Here is a 14,003-nt window from a genome sequence, read left to right as displayed (position 1 = left end):
AAGGCTCAGCTATAACACTCGGGTTTGAGCGGCTTACCGGAGATTGGAAATTAATAATATTGAATCCTCAAAGTGGGTTAGTTGCATTGAGAGCATCAGAGGGCGGGAGAGGGTTTCATTGTGAAAGGTGTCGTTTTGGTGAAATTAGAAGGACAGCGGATTTACAGAGAAGGGATTTCAGAGGAGAACGATAAAGAAGTGGGGAGAGTTGGAGAGGGTAAGAGACAAGGTATGAATTCTTATTTTGCAAATCCGTCGATCTCCTGCCATTTATCCGGTGGTCAAGACGTCTTACCAAACGTACCCCTAAATTCCACCACCTATGACACTGTCAGACACTTTTCGTCGTACGGGGCTGCTGTGAGCCAAAATCGGATATATGCACCTTTCTACTCTCCTCAAGACAACGTCGTGTTTGGCTCTGGCCGGGCGCAATACGAATATGGATCAAATGTGTTTCTTCAAGACAAAGATGTGCTACCCAGCTGCAGACAAACAAACATGGGACTCAGTTCACAGAGCCACATCTCACAGGAGTACACTTTGGATCAGGCGAGGGGAGCGCAGGAGCAGAAGAGCAACGTGCCGATCTACCCGTGGATGCAGCGAATGAACTCACACAGCGGTGAGTTTTACTACGACAAATAAATTAAGGAAATGGGCCAGTTTTACGATATGTCTTACCAAAGGAGTAAGTTACTTTTTATGGCCCCATAAACCATTACTGTATCCACTCGACTTGTAGATGGGCCTTTTCACATGCAAACAAACAGCTTTCGTTTTTGAATGATTTACAGGTATGGTATTTGAACACGGTGTATTAGAAAGTTATTATTATCCATGCTTCCCTTGTTTAATTTTAACAAAATTAATCTGTGCAATAAGGTGCAATTAAATGCAGTTGTTTTTATCATTCTATGTTTGGGTTATTGTCGCCTTGATAATGTTTTTCCAACAAAAGCCTGATAACAAGTCAATCGTTTTACTATAGAACTTCACAGGGTCATATCCGTGCGTCTAATTGTGTCATGCTCTTTATAGTACAAGGTTTAACCACATTCTGTCATATCATTTGATCCCATATAGGTGTAGGCTACGGGTCCGACAGACGCAGAGGACGTCAGATCTACTCTCGCTACCAAACACTGGAGCTGGAGAAGGAGTTCCACTTCAACCGCTACTTGACGAGGCGCAGACGCATAGAAATCGCCAATGCCCTTTGTTTAACAGAACGCCAGATCAAAATCTGGTTTCAGAACCGCCGCATGAAATGGAAGAAGGAGAGCAACCTGACGTCCACAGTGACTGGATCTGAACAGACAGCAGCCACTCAAGAGGAGGAACGCAGTGATGCGGAGGAGAGGAAGGAAGAGGAGAAGAAAAAGGAATGAACAAGAGCTAAAATGAAAAGGAGATAACGATGGATACCCAACAACACTACCTAAAAGATGTATGGACCAGAGACTTAACTGCATGAAAACAGCTGAACTGCGCTCTCGTATTATCTCATATCTACATTGCGAGCGCTGAATCAAATAGAGGAGTCCACATTCCTGCGGGCGTCCACACATGGCCCACGGAATATCTTAATAATGGAGCGTGTGATTACATTTCATTCCAGTTTGTGTTTGTGTGATAAAATAAACATATTGACTTCAAATTGTTCCCCATATTGAAGAAAAAAGTATCCTATTTGTCCCGAGCACAATCCATCACTGTAAACCTTATCACTCCCCCCTCAAACCAGCAGTGTTGGCCTAAGTCAGACTTAAGTGGACATTTTCCATTAACATTCCATATGAAGGATCAGACGCTCACGTATTTTACAACTCTAATGTAATAGCCTACCTAGTTGCACGGGATAAAACACGCAGGAAACGGAGATGCCTGTATATATTCAAAGTAGTATTATATTATGTAAATCCTGTGAGGACATGTGCATTTAACCGCTTTGATAGCTGCTTTATAACTCTGAGCTTAGTCATTTTTCAATTATTATTAGACTCGATAAGCTTTTCTTGTGAGATAGATTTGTACATTCGTAATCCGTCACTTGTTTTGGGTTACAAATCCATGTTTGTCAAAATTGTGTATTATAAGAAATTATCAATAAAATATTTGTAAAAACATTTATCCATTTTCTTCGTACCATTTTGTTTGGGATTCGTTGAGGGTGATATGGGTGGGGTCCGCCTCAACTGATTGGTAATGACGGTGGATATTCACAATACACGTTATAGGCCTAGATTTTACGTTAAATGTCTGGAGATGAGGAAGATTCATAATAAAGCCTCAACGTTGTTGGTGTCTTTCTTTGAGAGACTGATGATATCGATATATAGGCTATATAACTATATTTGTATTATAAAACACGTACTACGACGACAGTGGGCATACGCACGTGTTTATTATAACAATAACCATCAGAACATTCTCAAGTGTCTCTAAGTTGGTGGTAATCAATTATTGTTATTATTATAATTTGTAGGCATGATAACGATTATTATGATGACTATGATGATGATTATTATTGTTGTTAATATTATTATTATTATTATTATTATTATTATTATTATTATTATTATTATTATTGGTTTATTTGTTGAACAGTAGTTATACCTTTGTGCCGGGCAGTTGCGCAATGAAAATCGAGTTACGGTTGTCTTTGAGGGGCACGCACCATGGCTTATTAGGGTGGTGGTGGTGGTCTGTGTGTGCGTGTGTGTGTGTGTTTGTATGTGTGTGTGTGTGTGTGTGTGTGTGTGTGTGTGTGTGTGTGTGCGTGTGTGTGCGTGTGTGTGTGTCTGTGTGTGTGTGTGTGTGGGGGGGGGGACCGCCTGACCGCCCTGCCCCATACCCAACACCAGATGACGCTCTTGTCTTATAGTCTTGCCATTTTCACCAAAACCCCTGCTTGGTCTTAAACAACTCACAGCCTAAAGTTTACCGGACACGTTTCTCCTATTCATCAATATCTCCATTGAGTATCAAGCCAATTTATGACTGGCCAACATTTGCACGTGATCCCACACAAATACCCCATATTTGGGCAGGGTACGTCGAATCAAGAAAAAATAGATACCATATAGCCAAACCCACCTATAAATCCTGCTTTATTTTTTTGAACCGACAGCTCCGAAATTCAAGAAGGCTACAAAGAAAAGCTATGCTCAACAAAAGACCGAAATAGCAGATACATACAGCCTCTATCTACCTACCTATCTCTCTATCTCTCTATATATATTCACAGCATTTAACATAAACTATAGGAAGGCTATACTTCAATTGCGCTCTTGACATTTGCGCGTCTATTCTCATGCAAACAATCAAGGCAACTTCTCCATATTATGATTAGCTTCGATAACTGTAGTTCTTTATCTGGGCGCCAGTCCAGTCGATACGGGGGTGTTAATGTCAGCGGGATATTCACTTCTCACGTCCCGCCAACCTCTGCTGATCGGCAGGAGATGAAAACTCGCCTGCGTGGCAGTACGGATCTCCCTGCAGCGCCTGGACGTGAGTTCACCATGGTCTCCGGCAGCTCCGTGGACCCAGGTGCTCTCATCTACAGCAGGACCGGGCTGCCGGCCGAGGGGACTGACAGAGACATGGACCATAGTGGGAAATCCACGAGCAAGACCGAAGGCGACGAGAGGAAAGTCGAGAGTACGCATGCGATTAAACGTAACACAAATTTAAGCCAGCATCAGGAGGGTGAACCACGGCCACAGATTTATCCCTGGATGACAAAACTACATATAAACCACGGTAAAGTTTGCCTATTTTCTAATGTGCCACCGAGAAGGTTTCCCCATTCGCTCGTGGCTGCTGCACTTCCTTTCCCATTCCAAATTTCCTCTTCAGTTTTATAGGCCAAACGCAGGAAATAATAAAAACTCTCGGTCATAAATTTTATGACAAAGGCATCCATTGCTCGTAAACCTGCTCCGTTACGGTGAAGAGGTGATCTCTGGGCTGATTTATAGATGTATAATTGGATAACAGAATAATCTTTGATACAATTATGAAATAGCCTAACATTGAGCATTGCTGTTTGGCTTTTTTTTAATTATTTCATTACTTTTTGGACGTGTCAATTGAACTCGTTTGTCAGGCCATGCATTCTGTTATCAACTCTCTTTTTGAAGAGATTTAACCTTCATTTGAACTCTAGGTAAAATTAAGCCCTGACCTATTGCTGAACTCTGCACATCGAACAGATATGGGTAGACCTGCCTTTATGTCCAGGCTTGTATTGGAGCCACTTTTAGCCCATGTTTTCTAGTTTTTGCTGGAGATTGTGTGCATTTTGATTGATAATAACATTGAAATAACGTTGAAATGGTTAGGGCCTATATGCCAACACTGCATGCATTTAAAAAAAACGATAAATATTTTATGAGTAATGAGATACTGTCTTTCCTCTGCTGTGTTTTTTCTTTTTAATATATGTACATGTGTAGCCTTCAGTGGTCTAAAGGCCAACACATATTTAATGAGTAAAGGCAACTATTGCCTTCTATACCTTAAAAAAACCTGTGAGAGTAGACCTTATGTAATTCTGTGTGTATTTCTCGTAAGACATGAAAGCTAACTGATTTTAATACCACTTCAGAATCGGAAGGTAAACGTTCACGGACCAGTTACACCCGCTACCAGACTCTGGAGTTGGAGAAAGAATTTCACTTCAACCGGTACCTCAGTCGCCGCAGGCGCATAGAGATCGCCCATACCCTGTGCCTAAACGAGAGGCAGATCAAAATCTGGTTCCAGAACAGACGTATGAAGTGGAAGAAGGACTCAAAGATCAAACTGAAGGAATAAGCAGCACACCCGTGAACGCAGTGTACATAGCACGCTGCGGAGAGTTGCGTGACCTCCAGATGAACCGCTCGGAGCAATGACATCATGACACCGTGCTATGTGCTTCATCACCAATTATATGTCACTTCCTGCAGTTTGGGATCTAATGTATTGAATATCACTCAGTTTGATCAATTGCTCTACATTTCTAAATTAATTTGCCGCCCATGTGACGATAGCCTTACTTTACCTCGCCGAGGGCCGGAGTGAAGATGAGTGGTTGAGCCACACTGAAAGTCTTTCTTAAAGGCTAACTAGTTGAAGGCTATACAGTAGGCCCACATGCCAATTATATTCCATGTTGTCTAATTAAGATAAAAGCAGAATGTTAACTGATAGCCATGCCATTACTGTCAATCTGGCAGAAAAGTTTTTAAACTAATCCAATAAACCTACGTATAAATCAAAGCATAATGCTTTTAAATTTTCACTAAGTTATCATAGCCAGCACTTAGTCAATCACTTGTTAAGATTGTCGTTTGTCCTTTTTTTTCATTTTTATTTTATTTTAAAGATGCACACGTTAGGAACGTCGTTGTGGTGTCAGTAAGCTGTTAGTTGTGATTGTTTTGTTAGGGTTATATGCATGTAACATACCACTATGAACTAGTAGCTATGCCATTTACTATGTAGGATTGTGCAATAATATTGTTGTATTATTCAATTGAGGTCATTTTTACAGTTGGTAAGCTTAAGAGGTATGTCTAAGGAATAAGAGAACTGTTCATTTATTAATCGTAATCAATAAAATAAAAACAGAATCATCAAATGATGTAATCCCTTTTACATTATTATTTTATTATTAATATTATTATTTTTGTTCTTTTTACAAGTTGCACTTCAGTGACAACAAAGGAAGTTGTGGTTTGAATATATTTTGGATACATATTTAACCAAAACATGTCAAAGTCTGAAATTCTTCATGATGTCAATCAACTGATATCAATGACTCGATCATGTTTAGCTAAGTATTTGTATTGCGAGCTTGTTGTATTTTTTTTACACTATTTCAAGGAGTGACAAACGCTCCAGTTTAAAGCCCTATAATAAAACTTTATTGCCCCCTCTCTGCCACTTCACCGCGCTCCCTTTCCTGTTTTGTCAGGGTAGGAAGGCGCTCAGCCTGTGATAACACGCGTTACAATGGAACATGGATGCAAACCAGTAATTCCTTTAACCATACCGTGATAAGACATCGCGAAAACCCTTCCCCTTTGTCAGATCTGAGAAAGTGCCGCACTGTGCGTTAACGACGCCCATATAAAAGAAGACTGACTCGCATGCAAGCAGAGTACACACCATGATCTCAGCCCATATTCTCATTTTACTTAAAGTAAATAAAGATCAACTCACCTTTCAACTAACAGATCCTACTGAACTCTCCTTTACAGAAAACTGGCTAGCTCAGAGTCCACTTAGGCGTACTCTGTGTACAGACAGGCCTTAACTTTAAGTGGACAATATATCGAATCCCCTTTTCTATGTCTTTCTTTTAGCGTATTTTAAAGTTTACAAGGTTACTTATGCCAATCGCCCCAAGCAGGGTCTGTGAATGGTGCTTGTGAGGCACGTGGTGTCATTTAAGTGGGTTTTATGGCCTGGAAGAGCTGACAAACCTTCGATATATACACATCATATATAATCTTAACTGTCCGGAATCGCAGCTGCTGGCTTAGCCTTATCGGAGTAAGAAAGGGCTTTTGTGGCAGTGAGGGTGCACCTTTCTCCGGACTATATGCTAGGCGGATGGTATTGGGGCAATACTGGAGTAGCTGTAAGTAAGATATTTTATATCGTTACACAACTCGACCTGAATAGTACACTCTACTTTTTGTAAATTGTGTAGTCTATTTCAATATCCATGAATATAATTTGTTTGAGTGTTGTTTAATTGTAAATAAGTGCTCTATACTACGTGACAAATATGCAAATGAGAAATAGGGGCTCTCTTGTAATGGCAGGTTTAACATTGCCGTTGTTATGTTCTTGTATGCATTTTGATCTTTCTGGAAGACGTCTTATTGCAGCTCTGTCTCGATCCCGCGTCTCAGGAATTGCAAGGAGGCGGAAGTAGCGGGCGCTATTTAATAGACCGTCGTTTATAACGGATTTACAACACCTTCGCTGGCCACAAAATACCCCATTATAGGCCTGGATTTTCGTCTGTATTTGCTATTAGCGAAACATAAAAATACTTTATGAATAGATGATTTAATTAATTAATCACTCCACATTAATAATATAGACCCAACACTTGCCCAGCATCTATGCATCTTCAATATGTTGCATTGTAAAAAAAATAACATTATTATAATTATTATCTTTATTATTATTATTATTATTATTATTATTATTATTATTATTATAACCATTATTATTATTGTTGCAATAATGGTAATAATCATAATATTGTTTATCAAAATATCAAATTCGTTACTATCCTCGCTCATTTCAACAACTACATCCACATACACAGACACACACTCGCACACACACACACACACATCACACACACACATACACACACACACACACACACACATCACACACACACACACACACACACACACACACACACACACACACACACACACACAAAATCACACAAACACACACACACACACACACACACACATACACAGACACACAAAGACAGACTGTGTAATAATGTCCTTCACATGCCATTTGTTTGCATTTCCTTATACTGTGGAGGAAAACATTCATAATAATGTCCTCAACATTATCATAGAACGAAACGGATGAATATCTGACATTTTTCTTTGCTGTAGAAGATTTCTTCTTATGGGAAAATTGCACTAAAGGTGCTCTGTAATCTCAAAACTATATAGTTTCCGTGCTATACATTTTCAGAGAAATAAATAGCCTTCATAAATAACGTATTCAGCACTATCATCTATTAATGAAACAGCAAACGAACAGTTCTGATAGAACGCATTGTTTGTTTCTCAACTTCATCCATTAAGTAAAATACAACTCAGCTGCAATCATTGAAAAAAACGTGAAGCACCATCGTCGTCTTGTTAAAATAAAGAAATAAGGACTGGAGATGTTTAGGTGTTTTAAAATGTAGTAAACAATGCTTTGCTCAAACCTTTGTCACACAGGCCTCGTTTACAGCGTTTAAATCTAAGCTGTCCGTGGAAGACTCAAGGGCTCATGGATTTGCTCGTTTTATCTTGTAGGCTATTTCGATAGCAAGTTGTTGAGAAACCTTCCGATTAAGCTCGTCCAATTAGTGGATCAACTATGCACATCCAATAGGGGGCACTATGTAACATGCTCCTGCCGGCTCGGCCTTTTCTTGTGGCTCGGCCTTATACGGTTTTATATTCTTACGGTTTTATATATATATAGAGTAATACATGCGTAATCTATGCATAGGCCTACCTAATGGGCGAATACAAGCTTACTTTGATCTTAGGATCACTTGGTTTTCTTTCAAATATGGCTACGTTGGTTATTATTTTTGTGTACACATTGGAGATCGGCCTACATAATTCAAAAATAGTCGCATATTTTCGGGGGTTGCTAAAATGCTTACGTTTTAAGGGAAAACCTTTAACAACTTCTAGAATAGTATGGGGTTTATCAAAATAATTTTGCTATATATTAAGGTAATACCACGTGGAATCAAACTGACTGGCTCTAAATCTATAATAGCAATTTAAGAACCATGTTGATAATCATCATCATCATCATCGTCGTCGTCGTCATCATCATCATCATCATCATCATCATCATCATCATCATCATCATCATCTTCTTCTTCTTCTTCTTCTTCTTCTTCTTCTTCTTCTTCTTCTTCTTCTTCTTCTTCTTCTTCTTCTTCTTCTTCTTCTTCTTCTTCTTCTTCTTCTTCATCCTCTTCTTCTGCATGCTAGATCTCTGGATTTGACATCAAGTCAGAGAGGTCATTTCCGGGGAAATACTTTTGGCAAACTTTAGGTAACACGTGAACTCCTGTTGCACATCTTCATTATTTGTATAAAAGAACGCTCTAAACGTAAGAACAACTAATACTCTGGACTAAGGATCATTCATCTGTATTGATGAGGTCCAAGGATTTCTATTCATAGAACATTTGCCTAAGGAAATATCAAATGATTGTACATTTAGTTAAGCTATCAAAAATGACCTGTCCTAAATTTTTGTCCTCGGCTCCCTTTCTGCAGGAGCCAATTCTTGCTAGAGCTTTTCTGGGACACCTGGCTCTAATTAGGCTAAATAAAAGAGAGAGGAAATCGTAGGCATGGGGCGAGGCTGAATTAATCATTAAGGTAGTGAAAACTGTGCAACACTGCCAAATGATTTCGTCCTTTGCCCGCGGCCAACATAAGTGTAGTAATTGTCTCACCATTTTTTGTGAGCATACAATTCCAGAACAATGTGAAATTTGATGGCGACATGTTAACATTTGTAATTTGCACCAAATCATCGAGTAAAAACCAGGATCCACCGGGTCAAAGCTGAATATGCTTGCTTGTTGTAGTTGTTCAGAAACCATTTTTGATCTTATTTTCGTTTTTCTTTCTATTTTCAGGAAGTAAAGATGGGGCGAAATGAAGGGAATGGTATCAAGGATCTACCTGTTCGACTCCCAAGTGTCACGTCTGTTGGAAGGTTGTTTATTTTTGCCCAATGGAATTTAAAGTTTGATTCCAAAATCTATTGGTCAAAGATGCATACGGATCTTACTGTGATCTTAAGCTCCACGATGGGAAGAGTGGCATCAAGACTAAAGTCCACCAATAAACCATAGCTGCAGGGCATTTTTTTCTAGGCCTCTTTTGTAATATTGATTGTTACTGTTAATATTGGTTCCAGCTTAAAATATAATGTATTATGACATCACGATTTGCAAGTAGGCCAAACCTACCATTCAATTTCCACATTCTGCATTCTGCATTTGTCCTACTGGAATCGTGGCTCGTGCTGTTCTGTTATTTACACGTTGGACGGATTTGCCTCCACCCCGGGCTATCATAACTTCCCTTTGAATACTGGAAAGCCTACCATTTTCACCCACTAGGGAAGAGTAAAAGTTAAAGGGCTATTAGGGTTTACATGCTGATTAAAAGTGTATCATAAACATTTTCATCAGGGTTGCTTATTGCTCTGTAGCCTACTGCAAAGCAATAAATGAACTGTCTCATTCCAGGTTAGGTCTGTAACCAGGACATGTTAACCAATGTAATACATTGAGCCAAGCCCCTTTAAGATCCCAGATGTATTTAGTTGATGTAGTTTACACATGCATAGTTGTGTAAACATGCTTGTATAGCCGTTATTCTGCAGGAAAATGGAAGCTATGCTATTTCTCAAATGAATAAATGAAACATCAAATTAGGCCTGAGGGCCTATTTTTTTCCACTTCTACATTATAACTAGTTATTGAACTATGTGCACGATCTGAAAGCCATTTGTGGGATGAAAGAATTCCTTGCAGTTTCTCCATCAATAATCCTTGGCAGTGAACTATTGGAAGCAGTCACACGCGAGGGGTGAGACGCAGGTCAGGCTGTCTAACTAATATTAAAATGCGCCCACAAAATAGTAGGCCGAGGAGGGGGGGTATGCATGTATGGTTTTTCTTTGTATTATAAAAACAAGCAAACAAAAAAAGACAAACAGGCAAATATTTTCATGACTTGCATACCTAAACGAGCAACAAATCTGCTGGATAATTTGGGTTTGGTTCCCTGTAGAAGCCCTATCCTTGCATTTTTTTATCATAATACAAAATAGACAGCAAAATTTTGCAAGCAGATTAGCTTATTTGTAAAGGCATTTCAATTTCCCAAGTGTATTCTGTTTTTAATCAATTCAATTGATTCACAAGTAGCCCATGTTTTACCTTCAATAACACAGAATCAGGCCACATATCTTAAATTCATTTTTCATCCGGGTTTTTCTCATTAGCTTCTAGGACGACAGGAAGAAAGGTTACCGAGCGGTCAGTATGGTAATGGAAAGCAGAAGAAATCGTTGAGAACAAAAGAAACTTATTTTTCATCTGCGCTGTCACGCAGACCCTTTTGTATCGGCAGAGTTTGTGACTGAATATTAATATAAGAGCTAGCCCAAAAGCAGTAGTTAAATGTGGAGAGAGAAACCACTTCCCTTCTTTATCCTGTTTGTGTGAGCGTGCATATGCATGTATTTATATCCTTGCCCGAATTGTATCTATTTTGAAACCATGGTGCAGAAGATGTGAGTACAACTAAATATTGAAAACGGAAAATTTATTAGGCTTATGCTTATATCCTAAAATAATCCCTTAAGAAATCACCACACCGCAGCTCCTATAACATACTCACACACTAGTTGTCTATGTGTACCCTGTAGAACCGAATTTGTGTTCATTCATAGCATCGCAAATACGTCTCTACAGGAATACATGGGCAACTGAATTGCTACGCAAGAGAATTGATTTATCTATCTGCTTTTTTCTTCCAAGGCCTTATTTTCGTGTCTCTGTGTATTTTATGCAGCATACATTGGCATGCAACCTCAGTTTTCTATTAGCAAAAGCAGCAGAGCAACATAGTCCCAAAGTGTTTTCACAGTCATAACATCAACAGCCTAGCTATGGCTAGAGTGAGCAGACCCATCTGTAGCAGTGTGTAGCTAGTGTGTAAAACAAGCAAGCTACTGCAGATCGTTTTAAAGTGACTGATTTACGGTTTTTATTGCTCTATAAAACGCCTCTAACATCCTTGCAAGGGGGTAATAGAAATGTTGTATATTCTGTTTTCTCTAGGAAGCTTTAAATGTGTACCACCATCAGTAGAATTTTATTATTTATTTATCTATAGATAATAATATGGCCATAACACTCCCTTTAGTTGCACTGAAGATAGATACCTCTTTACTTTTTCAAATCTGCTATTGTTGGAAAGGACACGGGTAGGCATTCAGATCAACATAATGTTGTATTGTTGCTTCTGTACCTGAACAACCACAACAATAACAACAACAACTTGCCCTATATTTGAAACTACTTGCACCACTGCTTCCACTACGAGATTCGGTGCTGATGTACTATTATGATGATTCATTCTTGTTTTTGTTTTGAATATAATGGTTATTATGATTATAAGTGTTATTTTTGCCATGCATCGGTTTCATCTGCATAGGCTGGTGCTGTAAAGTGTGTAAGTTGTCTATGTGTGTATATGTACACATATGCTCAACAAATCTGATCACAGTTTGGCGAAAAGCTAAATGTGTAAATAAAGCAATATTACGAAATTGTGTTAGGGATAACACAATAACTCTAACCCATGTGCAAGGAAGAGCAAAACATATTATTCCATCTTTCCAGGTGTGGCTGTCGCTGCTCCTGCTTATGGTCTATCACGTATAGTTTGCATACTGCCTCTCTGTTGTCTCCGGTGGAACCAGGCAGTTGACCATTGTTAAGTGGATAACAGTCTACCAAACTAAGTTATGTTGTTTGTGAATTAGTCACTATTATAAATAAAGTAACTCCTTACTTAATTGATGCCATGGCTCTGAAACAAGTCATTTTTTTTCCCAAGAATGGAAGTTATGCATACATGCAGGGTTTTTCAGGGGCTGTATTGGAGGATATAGTAGGACCCGGAGGGTCCACATGTCCAGAGATTTGGAGGTAGGGGACAAACCTTCTGATGAGGACAGAGACTAAGGCAGACCGGCAAAAGATGGGAAAAGGATTGGCATTGGTCATCATTTAAATTCTCTACATTTACAGCAAATTGAGTTTGCTATATATGTTTGCTATATGGTTGCATTCAAACAATGATAGGTCATTAATTTCAAAGCAGGACCACTTTGGACTCAACCTACTAAATAGTGTTGATTTTCTTGTCCACTACCAAGTCATGACATAGGCCCACCAGGCAGTACAGGTTTTATTTTCCAGTCTGGAAGTTCACAAAGAAAAAGCTAGGAGGAAATAAAGATTTTAAAGTTCAAAATAAAAATGTAATCTGTTGGATGTGTTAGGATTTCCTTTTAGGTGTTGAAGATGCTAATTTTTAAATAAGGGACCAAATGTTAAAATGAAATGCAGTGCATCCAATTCATGTTAATGTGGTGACCTAGGCGTATCGTATTGTAAGCAATTGTTGTACTGTAAGATCCTTAAACAACATGGTTAAGCATTGCATCCCAATCATTGAAATCATAAGAGCTCTGATGTAATGTCACTGGCTATCATGTCAGTGACAATACAAACCTTACTATGGAACAATATTGATTTGCTGCAAAATATCTGTATGTATAATAATTACACATTGTGAATATAATAAATTAAAACCTTCTTCCTAAAAGAAGGTGTGAAAGGCAAAGGATCTTCATATCGGCCCCATGGTGTGGCTTTTCAGAAATTAAATGTAATAAAATTAATTTTACAAATATTGGTCAATAGTATAACTGCAATTAATATCTTATTGTTACATTTTAACATTAAAGCCACACAAAGCATTCTTCTTTAAAGCTCATACATAGATTGTTACTGAAAACCTGTAGCCATAAAGGCAACAACATATATCTGCACATTTACTGATATCTTCACATATCCTGATATTTCTAGATATAGCCTATTCGTCAAACTATCCCGTTTCTATTGTTGTGCCTTACCATGGCTATAACACCTTAGATAAATAGATACATACACAGAGAGAGGACGATAAAAATCCAGAGAGAAAGAGAGAGAGGGGGGAGGGGAAGAGAGAAAGAGAGTGCGCGATAGAGAGAGAGGGAGAGATAAAGAGAGAGAGTGTGGTCTTGTGTGTTTGTGTGTGAGAGAGAGAGAGAGAGAGAGAGAGAGAGAGAGAGAGAGCGAGAGAGAGAGAGCGTGAGAGGGAGAGAGAGAGAGAGAGAGAGAGAGAGAGCGAGAGAGAGAGAGCGTGAGAGGGAGAGAGAGAGAGAGAGAGAGAGAGAGAGAGATAGAGAGAGAGAGAGAGAGAGAGAGAGAGAGAGAGAGAGAGAGAGAGAGAGATTTGTGTCTACCATGGCGACTGTAGGTATGTTTAATACCTCTGGTTCCTTATCCGGGAACTACCTCTTATTCTGCTATTGGGCCATAGGGTCACGTGGTAAAAGTAACTTTACAGGGCTGCTCGCAAGTAGGA

General features: G+C 39.0%; 2 protein-coding genes across 2 annotated transcripts; both read left to right on the top strand.

Annotated features, from left to right (window-relative positions):
* Nucleotides 1-231: 231 nt before the first annotated feature.
* Nucleotides 232-1,391, top strand: LOC307078952 (homeobox protein Hox-C6a; the record flags this gene model as incomplete). The annotated part of the gene is made up of 2 exons (XM_079740990.1): nucleotides 232-625; nucleotides 1,087-1,391. The coding sequence occupies 2 exons, from the start codon at nucleotides 232-234 to the stop codon at nucleotides 1,389-1,391; spliced, it is 699 nt and encodes a 232-aa protein (XP_079597116.1).
* A 29-nt stretch (nucleotides 1,392-1,420) lies between these two features.
* Nucleotides 1,421-4,824, top strand: hoxc5a (homeobox C5a; the record flags this gene model as incomplete). Its single annotated transcript, XM_079741179.1, has 3 exons — nucleotides 1,421-1,450; nucleotides 3,270-3,768; nucleotides 4,616-4,824. The coding sequence occupies 3 exons, from the start codon at nucleotides 1,421-1,423 to the stop codon at nucleotides 4,822-4,824; spliced, it is 738 nt and encodes a 245-aa protein (XP_079597305.1).
* Nucleotides 4,825-14,003: the final 9,179 nt, after the last annotated feature.

Source organism: Pollachius pollachius (assembly GCF_949987615.1).
Source record: "Pollachius pollachius genome assembly, chromosome: 8".
Classification (NCBI taxonomy): domain Eukaryota; kingdom Metazoa; phylum Chordata; class Actinopteri; order Gadiformes; family Gadidae; genus Pollachius; species Pollachius pollachius.
The sequence above is the reverse complement of the archived record's forward strand: the minus strand, read 5'-3'. Positions and strand labels throughout refer to the sequence as shown.